Below are 13,314 nucleotides of genomic sequence, written 5' to 3' on the forward strand. Positions count from 1 at the left end.
ACATTCTACTTAATTCTTTGTTGGCTTAAACTTCCAGTGCTTTTTTTATCACAGTCAGTGAAACAGGCATCCTGGTCTTATTGCTACTTAAAAGAGACTATATTACTACTGTTGCATCATTTGGTAATATGTCTACTATATTGTTTTAAAATTCTTTATTTTAATTTTTTTATTAACAGCTTGATTGAGATATAATTTACATACCATAAAATTTACCATTTTGAAGTATACAATTCAGTAATTTTTAGTATAGTCACAGAATTATGCAACTGTCACTGCTATCTGATTTCAGAACATTAAAACTTACAAGCCACATAAAAACAAATGAGCCAGTTATTATATATTTTGTATTTAGCATGTATTGTTTCCTTGAATCATTTAAAAAATTTTGCTTGTCATACAGTCATATTATTCTCATCATTGGAATACTACCTGGAAGTAATTCAGGCATTTAGGTGGCATATCAGCTCTTTAAAGCTCTTTGGAGAAACCATTTGGTACATTTTTATTTAGTCCTTTTTTACTGTTTTTTGTTTGTTTGTTTTTAAAAGTAAGCTCTATGCCCAACATAGGGCTTGAACTCACGCCTTGAGATCAAAGGTTGCATACTCTACCAACTGAGCCAGGTAGGCGTGCCTAGTTCAATACTTTTGAAGGGCCCTGATTGCCTGAAGAAGTAATGAGCCTTCTAAATGTATAACTTACTGTTAAAGTGTCTTTGACTATGAAGAGAATTTGGGAATATATGGTAATTTATTTATTTTTTTTAACAAGTGATAATTTATTAAAAAGGCTGATTTAAGCATAAACACTCGGAAAAAGTAAATGAAAAGTAAATGTTACAAAAGAAAGGAAATATAATTATAGTACATTATATATGGGTTAGCTATAACAATGTATATGTAATCACAATTTGTTAAAATAAATATTGACTTAAAAAATTATGATATAACTGTATTGTGAGAATAGGTAAGTAAAGTGTATGTTTGGTGGTATAAGAGACTTAAAGATGTACTTTTGTGTAGAGTGCCAATTGAGAGAATAATGTGGGAATTTAAAACATACTGTTAGCACTTGTATAGTAATAATGTTTGCCTAAAATTTCAATGTGTATTTCATTTGGGTTTTATAGTTTTAAGAAGTTTGTTTTTCTCTTCCCATTTCCTGCAATGTACTTAATAATGGTAATTTCTTACAGGGACATTTTTCTGCTGTCCTTCAAAAAGAAGAAAAAGTCTTACCAATTCATGGTAAAGAGGAGTCAAGAATAGTACCGATTATTAGTGCTTCAACTCAAATAATGCTCAAAGGACTTTTTATGGTGTTTGACTATCTTTTTAGGCAAAATAGCAGGTTAGTAAATATATATGATTTGTATTTTCCTTCTTAAAAATATTAGTTTTATTGGGTGCTAGCATGTGTTTAAGTTGCGTGAGTACCTAGTTTCATTGTAAAGAAGTGGTATAAATATTGTTTTATAATAACGTTGGTACAGACTTAGATCAATTAAAATTAGTCTTTATTAATGAAAATGAGTATTGAAATAAAAAAGTAGGTATATTTTAGATACATTTTATTCATTAATGCACTATTAAATTTATAATTGTATATGACTGAACTTAAACATTTAGGTTTTAAGGATAGTTTTAGATATGTTTGTTCCAGTGTCAGAAAGTCTTATTGCTTAAAGCCTCTATTTAGTGAAACATGGAAAATGAAAAACAGTTAATTCCCCTCACTCAATCCCGTATTAAATTATAGTACTATCTGGTTCCAGTTTTTTTATGGTAAAATACACATAACATAAAATTTACTTTTTTAGCCATTTTATTTTATTTTTTTAATAATAATTTTTATTATGTTATGTTAGTCACCATACAGTATATCCTTAGTTTTTGATGTAGTGTTCCATGATTCATTATTTGCGTATAACACCCAGTGCTCCATGCAATATGTGCCCTCCTTAATACCCATCACCAGCTTATCCCAATCCCCCACCTCCCTCCCCTCTGAAGCGCTCAGTTTGTTTCCCAGAGGCCATAGCCTCTCATGGTTCAATCCCTCTTCTGTTTACCGCCCCCTTCATTCTTTCCTTCCTTCTCCTACCGATCTTCCTGCTATTTCTTATGTTCCATAAATGAGTGAAACCATATGATAATTGTGTTTCTCTGCTTGACTTATTTCACTTAGCATAATCTTCTCCAGTCCCGTCCATGTTGTTTGAAATGTTGGGTGATCATTCTTTCTGATGGCTGAGTAATATTCCATTGTATATATGGACCACATCTTAATCCAGTCATCTGTTAAAGGGCATCTCGGCTCCTTCCACAATTTAGCTATTGTGGACAATGCTGCTATGAACATTGGGGTGCATATGGCTCTTCTCTTCACTACGTCTGTATCTTTGGGGTAAATACCCAGTAGTGCAATTTCTGGGTCATAGTGTAGCTCTATTTTTAACTTAAGGGACCTCCACACTGTTTTCCAAAGTGGCTGTACCAACTTGCATTCCCACCAACAGTGTAAGAGGGATCCCCTTTCTTCACATCCTCTCCAACATTTGTTGTTTCTTGTCTTGTCTATTTTAACCATTTTAAGTGTACATTTTAGTAGCATTAAGTATATTCACACGGTTGTGCAACCATCACTACTATCCATTCCCAGAACTTTTTCAGGAACTCTATGCCCATAAAACAATATTTCCCATTTCCCTCTTCCCACAACCTCTGGTAACCTTTCTTCTTTCATCTCCATGAACTTGCCCCTTTTAGGTGTCTCCTATAAAGTGGAATCATATAATATTTGTTCTTTTGCATCTGGCTTATTTCGCTTAGTATAATGTTTTCAAGGTTCATCCATGTTGTAACATAACATATATCAGAATGCCATTCCTTTCTGTGGCTGAATATTATCAGATTCCATTGTATGTATATATCATAGTTTGTTTATCCCTTGTTATGTTGATGGACATATGGATTATTTTCACCTTTTTTCTATTGTGAATAATGCTACAGTGAACATTGATGTACGAGTATCTGTTTGAGTCCCTGCTTTTAGTTCTTCCAGGTAAATAAATACCTAGCTGTGGAATTTCAGGATCATATGGTAATTCTGTATTTAACTTTTTGAGGAATCAACATACTATTTTCCATAGCAGTTGCACATTTTAGATTCCCATAGTTATGCACAACATTTCTAGTTGCTCGACATCCTTGCCAGTACTTGTTGTTTCTGGCTTTTGGGATAATAGCCATCCTAATGGATATAAAGTGGTATCTGCTTATAGTTCTGATTTACTCCACCCTCCACTAATGGCTAGTGATGTTGAGCATCTTTTCATGTTCTTATTGTCCATTTGCATGTCTTCATTGGAGTAATGTCTATTCATGTCCTATGCCCATTTTGAATTTGGTTGTTTTTGTTGTTGTTGTTGTTGAGTTGTAAAAGTTACCTGTATATTCTACATATTAATCCCATTTCAGATATATGTTTTATACATATATTCCATTCTGTGGGTTATCTTCTCACTCTCTGATAGTGCCCTTGGATGCACAAAAGTTTTTTTAATTTTGATGAAGTCCAGTTTATTTTTTCTTTTGTTGCTTGTGCATTTTGGTATATACAAGAAATATGGCCAAATCTGGTATCATTAAGATTTTCCCCTATGTTTTCTTCTTTTTTTTTTTTTTTAAGATTTTATTTATTTATTTGACAATGAGAGAACACAAGCAGGGGGAGCAGCAGAGGGAGGTGGAGTAGCAGGCTCCCCACTGAGCAGGGAGCCTGACCTGGGGCTTGATCCCAGGACTCTGGGATCATGACCTGAGCCGAAGGCAGATGCTTAACCAACTGAGCCAAGCAGGCAACTCTTCCCTGTGTTTTCTTCTAAATGTTTTGTAGTTTTTAGCTCCTAGTACTTTTATAAAATTCTCTCCAAGGATTGTAGGGTTCCTAACTTGAACTTTGAGATCTGATCTCTCTAGAGGTGAAATTAACAGTCAATATTATTGTTAAGGACAGGATAGAGAATACCATATTTTATTCTGTTTAAGCTGAAGTGTGCATAGCCTCTTTTTGTGTGTGTGTGTATAGCCTCTTATGGAAAAAAATTACAAGTTGGATGGGATCACAGAGATCAATACCTTCATTAAAAGTTAATGAAGACCAAAACCCATATTTTAAAGGAACTTAAAATTCATAACTAGTTTCCTAAACTTTTAAAACTTTCAGTAAAAATTCTTTCCATTTTCTCATGTAATAAGAAAGTATACTCCACTGTTTAGTTTCCTTAAGGATAACTCTTTTTTTTAATAATAATGTTTTTTTATTATATTATGTTAGTCACCATACAGTACATCCCTAGTTTTTGATGTAAAGTTCCATGATTCATTACTTGCGTATAACACCCAGTGCACCATGCAATACTTGCCCTCCTTAATACCCATCACCAGCCTACCCCATTCCCCCACCCCCCTCCCCTCTGAAGCCCTCAGTTTGTTTCTCAGAGTCCATAGTCTGTCATGGTTCATTCCCCCTTCTGTTTACCCCCCCCCCTTTCTTCTTCCCTTTCTTCTCCTACCGATCTTCCTACTTCTTATGTTCCATAAATGAGTGAAACCATATGATAATTGTCTTTCTCTGCTTGACTTATTTCGCTTAGCATTATATAACTCTTATCTATTTCATGACTGATAGTGTAACACAGAGTGCAAAGAACTCTAGACTAGGAGTTAGGAGACCTGGATTTTAATTCTGGCTTTGCCATGATTTATGTATTGTTTGAACATTGGGATGGGAAATGGTGAGGGATGGATGTTCAGACAATATCTAACCTCTGTAAGAGGAAGTTAATTGTAAGATTTAATGGCTCATTTTCTATCAAAATTACTGAATTTAATTAGCGGTTGGGGTTGTTGGTGGGGAAGAAGTTATCTTTGAGTGGGAAGATACCAGAACTCTCGATTTAGTTTTAATTTAATCAGTTTTGTATTGTATGTAGCTGGGACATTATGTATTTCATAAGGTTTTGCCATTTAATTACCATTTTATTTTCATCCAGATTTGCAGATGATTATAAAGTTGCTATTCAACAGACTTATTCTTGGATAAATCAGATTGATACTTCAGATAAAAATGGATTCTTTGCTCTGGCAAAAAATAAGAAACGTTCAAGACAGAAAACTGCAGTTCATGTGCTAAACTTTTGGTGCTTAAATCCAGCTGTGGTAAGCCTATCATGTTGTAAATGAAAATTCTGTCATCTTGCTTAATACCAACAATTAAATAAATATGTTTTACTCTTGTAAAGATGATTTTATATATCTAATATTGTTTCCTTTTAGGCTTTTTCAGATATTAATGGCAAAGTTTGGACAATTGTTTTGACATCTGGGACATTATCACCAATGAAATCCTTTTCATCAGAACTTGGTGTTACATTTACTATCCAACTGGAGGCTAATCATGTCATTAATAACTCACAGGTTAGTATGTTTTTTTGAAGGCTCTCAGTCTTTACCTCAATATAATTATATATAAAGAAAATCAGAAGGTACCTGAAATACTAACAGATCCTGATAGGAAATTCAACATTTTAGCTTTAGAATAAAAGAAAAATCTGTCAACTGTTTGGTAGTGCCAACAAAAGGCAACACTGATAAATAGCATTCCTTCAGTTCAGTGAGTAAAAATATACACTTTAGATGCAAAGATTATATTGCAATTTCTTCTTTGAAGTATGTTTTAGGTTTTTAAAAATGAGAATTAAAAACAAAACAAAAATTTAATGTGGTTACCATAGTTCCTATTGCATAATTATTTGTTCGTGTGTTCCTGTTTTCCAACAGACAGTGGTATATCCTTAGTCTTCTTTTTATGTCCCCATTCTTCCAGTGCACCTAGATTAATACCGGGCATTAGTTAGCAATTGTTCAGCATATGTTTGAATATCTGAAACAAATTAAAAGTACTCTCATGAGTCCTATAGCTTAAGATTTTAATGTGTTATATATAATAATACCACATAAATGTTATTTAATTTCCTAGGAACATTGAAATTATCGTTTGTCAATCTACCTTCTGCTTTATTTAATGAAGTAATTTAAAGTGGCTAGCTACATACTTAGCATCGCCTGTGCCCCTAACACAATTCTAGTTCTTTATAAAGCTGTTGTTTTCTTGTTCTTTTCTTTTTTTTTTTTTTTAAGATTTCATTTATTTATTTGAAAGAGAGAGAGCACCAGTAGGGGAAGGGGCAGAGGGAGAGGGAGAGGGACAAGCTGACTCCCTGCGGAGCACGGAGCCTGATGCTGGGCTCAATTCCAGGACCCTGAGATCATGACCTGAGCTGCAGTCAGATGCTCGACTGACTGAGCCACCCAGGTCCCCATAAAGCTGTTTTCAACCAAGTTGTATGTGTAAGGACATTTTAGTTTACACAATTACTTGGGAGGAACTACTGATATTTAGTAGGTGGGGGCCTTGAATGTTAAGCTCCCATATAACTAAGAATTGTGCTTTCTGTAGTGCCAGAGTGCTCCTGTTTAGAGACATTGCTATAAACAATAGTGAAGGAAAAATATATGTTCCACATTTTAAAAAAAGTTTTTATTTAAATTCCGGTTAGTTAACATGCAGTGTAATATTAGTTTCAGGTGTACAGTTTAGTGATTCAGCACTTACATAGAATACCTGGTGCTCACCACAACAAGTGCACTCTATGTTCTATAGTTTTAAGTTGACTTTTTTAGAGGTTCAAGTAAATATGGGAAGTTATTAATAAATTTAACATATATTTTCTCATAAGAATGTTGTTATAGGCTCTGTGTTCTCAATCTAGTACACGAAAGCCCACTTAACCTGTAATGTCAATGGATTATGATAGTAAAAATGCTAATTGTTCAGTTGAATTCTATTATAATATTTCCTCCCAACTTTAAAATTGTATTTTTTATTGTGAAGTGTTTTGTTATTTTTTAACATCTGTGAACTCTGTAGTCATGTTCTCCTTATCCCTACCTGATATTGTCAATTTGTATTTTCTGGTTTTATGGGTTTTTTTTTTTAATCAGTGTCAGTTTGAGTTTATCGCTTTTATTAATCTTTTTAAAGAGTAAACTCTGGCTTTTTTTTGAGTTTTTCTATTATAAAAAAAATATTTTTATTTTTATTTTTTTTTAGAGAGGAATGGGGGAGGAACAGAGGGAGAGGAAGAGAGAGAATCCCAAGCAGGCCCCATACCCAGTGCGGAGCCCTGTGTGGGGTTCACCTTGGGGATTCTTTCTCTCCTTCTCTCTCTGCCTTTCTGCCTCTCTCTCTCTCTCTCTCTCTCAAATAAATAAATAAATAAATAAATAAATCGTTGGAAAAAATACAAGTACATAATCCTACATAACCACAATGCCATGATCATACTCAAGAAATGTAATATTGGTACAATAGTGTCAATATTTATATTTCTGCAGTTATTTCCAAAATGTCTTTATACCTGTTTATTTTTATTCTTGATCCAAGTTCCAATCAAGTATTGCATATTATATTTGACTTTAATATCACTAGTCTTTAAAACTGTTTTTTGACTTATTTTTTTGTCTTTGTTTATCTTTCATGACATTTTTATAGAATTCAAGTCAGCAGGTATCTTGAGGAATGTCTTGTAATCTGGATTTTATATGATTGTTTCTTCTTGATAAGATTCAGGTTAAACAGTTTGGTAACATTACTGTATAGATGATATTGTTACTTCCCATTGCCTCATGTCAGGAAACACTTAATATCAGTTTGTCTTATTACTAGTTAATCATTTAGTTAAAAGTTGGTTAAACTGGTGTCCATCAGATGTCATCTTGCATAATGTACCTCAATCTCATACATCATTTGAAAATATAGGACTATTATATTTTTCAACAATCTGAAGTCTTTATTGTCTTTAGATTACTAATAAAGTTTTTTCTTTCTCTTAGTCAAATTAAGTATACTAAAGCTAGGTCTGTATTGAATGTAGAGCAATTGAAAGTAACTAAAATTTGGTGATCTCATATTTTAGGACTATAGATCTTTGAGCATCAGTGAGTTTGCAAATTTGTTAAATATATTCATATTGAATATACTTAGCTCTTGTCATAGTTGAGTCTTAGAGGCTTATCTACAGCAGATTGTACAGGCCTTCATCTCTAAGAGTTTGGCATCATTTCTGATTTATTCATTTCATTTGTTCACATCCCACAAAATTGTTTTACATGTTTAGTTTTGCAAAGTTATTGAGGAAATAGATAAGTAAAACTTTTTGCTTTTATCGTATGTGGTCAGTGGTCTGCTTAAAGTAAAATTTCTATAAATTATATATATGTATATATATAATTTATTAATAGTAATAGAAAAACACCAACAATTCAAAAATAAATTTCCTCTAAACTTGTTGCTTGATCTTCTTTTGACATACATATAATTAAAGCTCTCAACTAAATGCTAATTTGTCTGTGTAGGTTAGGCATGATTCTAATATGACATACTTATATTCTAGGTTTGGGTGGGCACCATTGGGTCAGGCCCTAAGGGTCGGAATCTCTGCGCCACCTTCCAGCACACAGAAACATTTGAGTTCCAGGATGAAGTGGGAGAACTTTTGTTATCTGTGTGTCAGACTGTGAGCCAAGGAATTTTGTGTTTCTTGCCATCTTACAAGGTAAGATAATATTCATTGTTTCTTTTGCCTTTAAAAAATCACACAGGATTACCCTGATAAGCTTCCAGAGTTCAGAAGCAACAGAGGAATTCGTTTTCTAAACATCATATATAATTTTACTTATTTACTGATTAAGATATTGATTGTTCAATCACTGTTTTACTTGAAACTCTAAGAGATTAAAAGTCTTCAAGCAATGTTAGTTATATAAAGACTGTATGTGTACGTTATTTTTATTCTTAGGGATACCTTGATTTTTTTCATAGTTGAAGGAAAACATTCTTCACTTTCATAAATTATACTTTTGAATGTTTCATTAATCTGAATTTAAAGTCAGACTTCCTTTGTTACTCGTCTTTTTTACTTCATGTATTTGGCTAGGTATTTTTTTTGCTTTTAAAGTCATTCTGGGCGCACCTGGGTGGCTCATGGGGCGCCTGGGTGACTCAGTCGTTAAGCGTCTGCCTTCGACTCAGGGCGTGGTCCTGGAGTCCTGGGATCGAGCCCCACATCAGGCTCATCCACTGGGAGCCTGCTTCTTCCTCTCCCACTCCCCCTGCCTGTGTTCCCTCTTTCACTGGCTGTCTCTCTCTCTCTCTGTCAAATAAATAAATAAAATCTTAAAAAAAAAATAAGGTCATTCTGATTTTTAAGAATATTTTCTTGTGTAAAACTGAGTTATATAGTGTATCTAGGCCTAATATTCAAAGCATTAAAACCACATATAATTCCTGAGAATAAAATAATACATTATCAAAATCCAAGCTAAATTCCAATGTAGAGAAGTGGTATTCCTTTTTCTTTTCTCATAGGAAATTATATATGTAGCATGAATAAGTAATATATCTGAATGGCAATACTGATAAGTTTTGGCTCTCCTACTGTCTTTTTGTTTATATACATACTTCTATGTCTGAATGTGTCCTCCAAAATTTCATATGTTGAAATCCTAACTCCTAAAGATGGTGATACTAGGAGTGGGGCCTTTGGGAGGTGCTTAAGTCCTGAGGTCAGAATTCTTATGATTAGGATTAATGTTTATAAAAGAGGACCTGAGAGAAACCTTGCCCCTTCCACCATGTGAGGACATAGAGAAAGGTGCCAACTATGAACCAGGAAGAGGGCCCTCATCAAATGTGACTGCGCTGGTGCCTTGATCTTGGATTTTCCAGCCTCCAGGACTATACGTTATAAATTTCTTATGTTTAAAAGCTGTCCAACTCGAGATATTTTGTTATAGCAGCCCAAAGGGGACTAAGACACATACTTTGTTAGCCAAAGACAGTAAATTAGTCTTCCTGTAGATAAACTGAAGGAATTGCTTTCAGAAGAAATTTAATCAGATAGGTTGCTTTTTTTTTAACAAGAACATCTGAAAGTAAAATGGGCGTAAACATCTTAAAAATTCTTAATAGAAAGCAATATTTATCCCAGAGTGTGGGAAAAACCAAACAGCTATGTTAAGGAAAACTAATAATTAAGCTTGGAACTAAAGAAAAGTAAAATCTCAGTCAGAATCCCAGAAAGTGAGCCAGAAATGCCCAGTGAGTTAATGAAAAATTTCATATTCTGCTAGGCTTCAAAGACATGGTAAGAATGATTCTTTATATGCTAGGAAGGAGTTTGGTGGGTTTTTTTGTTTGTTTCTATTTTTTGTGTATATAGAGGAAAACCAAATCTAATATAAAGTTATTAAAATTGTCAATAATATAATTGCCATTGAAAAAGTTACAGTGAAGAAACAGACTGTTGAATAATGAACCATATCTTTTGGTACCAGTTTTCTCAAATAATAAAATTTTCATTAGCCAGTCTTAGCAGTTTAAAAATATATTCTAATTCTTAATATATTTGGGTGAAATATATCACTTGGTAGAAGAAAAGTAACTACTCCAAATATAAAAGTAATGTTACCTCCTAAATTTAATTTTTGGAATAGATTTAGCACAGTAATTTATACTTACTGAAATTGATGATTGATTATTGGGTGACTACAGAGACTAACATTTAAGTATACTTTTTAGCAGATTTATAAATTGGCATGACAAATGGATTATTTTTCTGCTTCTACCTTTTCAACTAAAAAGAGAATGGGAAGATACAGAAAATAAGCTTTCAAAAGTATTTTGTTTCGGTTTTAGTTTATTTCTTTTATTAGTAGGGATTGATAGTTCTCTGGGGGTTTTGCTTATTTCTTATTTTCTAATTTATTGTCTTTATACTGTATCTTTTTTATTGATTTGTATGAACTTTTAATAGATCACGTGGATATTAATTCTCTATAAAACACATCAAAAAATTTCCCAGTTTTTCATTTTTGAATTATAATTTAAGCTTTAAAAATTTAATTTATGAAAGTAATTCTTTTACATAATTAAATAATAAAAGATTATAATGAAAAAACAGCATCCCCTGCCTCAGTTCCCACTTTTCAGTTCTATACCTCAGAGGCTTCTCAAATCTTTGACCTATTCCTCTGATATTTGTTGTTATTTCTTTTTTAAAAATTGTGGTGAAACATGCATAACATTAAATGTATCATCTTAACCATTTTAAGTGTACAATTTAATGCCATTAAATATGTTTGCAATTTATGCAACCATAAACACTGTCCGTTTCTACAACTTTTGCTAATCATCCCAAATGGGAATTCTCTGACTATAAAATAGTAGCTCCCCAGATTCTCTACCTGCAGTCCCTGGTAATCTCTATTCTACTGTATGTCTGTAAGATTTTGTCTGTCCTAGGTACCTCATGGAAATGGAATCATACAATATTTGTCCTTTTGTATCTAGTTTATTTCTCTTAATATAATGTTTTCAGGTTTCATCCATATTGTAGCATGTATTAGAATTTTATTTTTTATGGCTGAATAATACTCCATTTTATGTATGTACCACATTTTGTTTATCCATTCATCTGTCAGTGGTCACTTAGGTTGTTTCCACATTTTAGCTATTGTGAATAATGCTGCTATGAACAGTGATATACAGATACCTGTTTGAGCCCTTGGCTTTCAATTCTTTAGGGTATATACCTAGAAATGGTATTGCTGTATCATATGATAATTCTGTATAACTTTGAGGAACCAACATGCTGTTTTCCACAGCAACTGTACAATTTTAGATTTAGAAAACAGCATTGAATAAAGATTTCCATTTTTCCACATCCTTGCCAACATTCGTTATTTTCTGTGTTTTGGATAATAGCCATCCTAATGGGTATGAAGTGATAACCTCCTTGTAGTTTTGATTTGCATCTCCTTAATGATTAGTGATATTTTTTTGTTCTTATTTTCCATTTGTGTGTCTTCTTTGGAGAAATGTCCAACCACGTCCTTTCCTCATATTTGAATCAGGTTTTTGTTGTTTTTATTGTAGAGTTGTAGGTGTTCTCTATATGTTCTCTATATTAATCCCTTATCAGATCTGTGCTTTAGAAATATTATCTTCATTCTTTTTTTTTTTAAGATTTTATTTATTTATTTGACATAGACAGTGAGAGAGGGAACACAAGCAAGGGGTGTGGGAGAGGGAGAAGCAGGCTTCCTGCCAAGCAGGGAGCCCGATGTGGGGCTCAATACCAGGACCCTGGGATCATGACCTGAGCCGAAGGCAGATGCATAACGGCTGAGCCACCCAGGTGCTCCCCCCCCCCTTTTTTTAAAGTAAAATACAACAAAATGTTTAATGAGCAAATTCGTCTTAGCAAATATGAAACTGCCACAGAGAAGAGAGGGACGGGGCTATGGGGCTGGGGCGCAGATCAGGGAGACCATAGAGGAGAGGGTCAGAGAGTCTTTTCACTCTGTTGATAGTATTCTTTGATGCATAAAAGTTTTAAATTGTGAAATTTTTTTTTATGATGATTTTTTATTATATTATGTTAGTCACCATACAGTACATCCCCGGTTTCCGATGTAATAAATTGTGAAATTTTGATCAAGTTTGTCTATTTTTTCTTTTGTTATCTCAGCTTTTAGTGTCATAACCAATAAATTATTGCTAAATCCAGTATCATGAAGATTTCTCCCTATATTTTCTCTAAGGGCTTAATAGTTTAGCTGTTACATTTAGATTTTTTAGCCATTTTGAGATTTTTTTTAAAGAAGATTTTATTTATTTATTTATTTTGGAGAGTAAGAGAATGGGGGGAGGAGCAGACGGAGAGGGACAAGCAGACTCTGCACTGAGTGCGGAGCCAGACACAGGGTTTGATCCCACGATCCTGAGATCACGAACTGACCTGAAACCAAGATCTGGACCAATCAACTGAGCCACCCAGGCACCCCAAGATAATTTTTATATATAGTGTGAGGTATGGGTCCACTTTGTTTTTTGGGTGTTTTTGTTTGTTTGTTTGTTTGTTTTTGCATGTAGCTACCCAATTTTCACAGCATCATTTGTTGAAAAGATTCTCCTATCTTCATTGAATGGGCTTGGTACCCTTGTTGAAAACCCATTAACCATCTATGCAAAGACTTATGTGTGGACTTCCTATTCTGTTCCTTGGTCTATAAATCTATCCTTATGCCATTACTCTTTCAATTACTCTAACTTTGCAGTAAGTTTTAAAATCAGGAAGTATAGATCCTCTGATTTTGTTCTTTTTCAAGATTGTTTTGGCTGTTT

General features: G+C 33.5%; 1 protein-coding gene across 1 annotated transcript in view; it reads left to right on the forward strand.

Annotated features, from left to right (window-relative positions):
• The window catches only part of BRIP1 (BRCA1 interacting helicase 1), a 175,648-nt gene that overhangs the window by 73,580 nt on the left and 88,754 nt on the right, over nucleotides 1-13,314 (forward strand). Inside the window, exons 11-14 of the mRNA XM_057318005.1 lie at nucleotides 1,199-1,353; nucleotides 5,060-5,225; nucleotides 5,343-5,483; nucleotides 8,522-8,683. Coding sequence (XP_057173988.1) covers nucleotides 1,199-1,353; nucleotides 5,060-5,225; nucleotides 5,343-5,483; nucleotides 8,522-8,683 — 624 coding nt within the window. The remainder of the gene's footprint in view (nucleotides 1-1,198; nucleotides 1,354-5,059; nucleotides 5,226-5,342; nucleotides 5,484-8,521; nucleotides 8,684-13,314) is intronic.

The sequence above is a fragment of the Ursus arctos genome, unplaced genomic scaffold, assembly GCF_023065955.2.
Source record: "Ursus arctos isolate Adak ecotype North America unplaced genomic scaffold, UrsArc2.0 scaffold_24, whole genome shotgun sequence".
NCBI lineage: Eukaryota > Metazoa > Chordata > Mammalia > Carnivora > Ursidae > Ursus > Ursus arctos.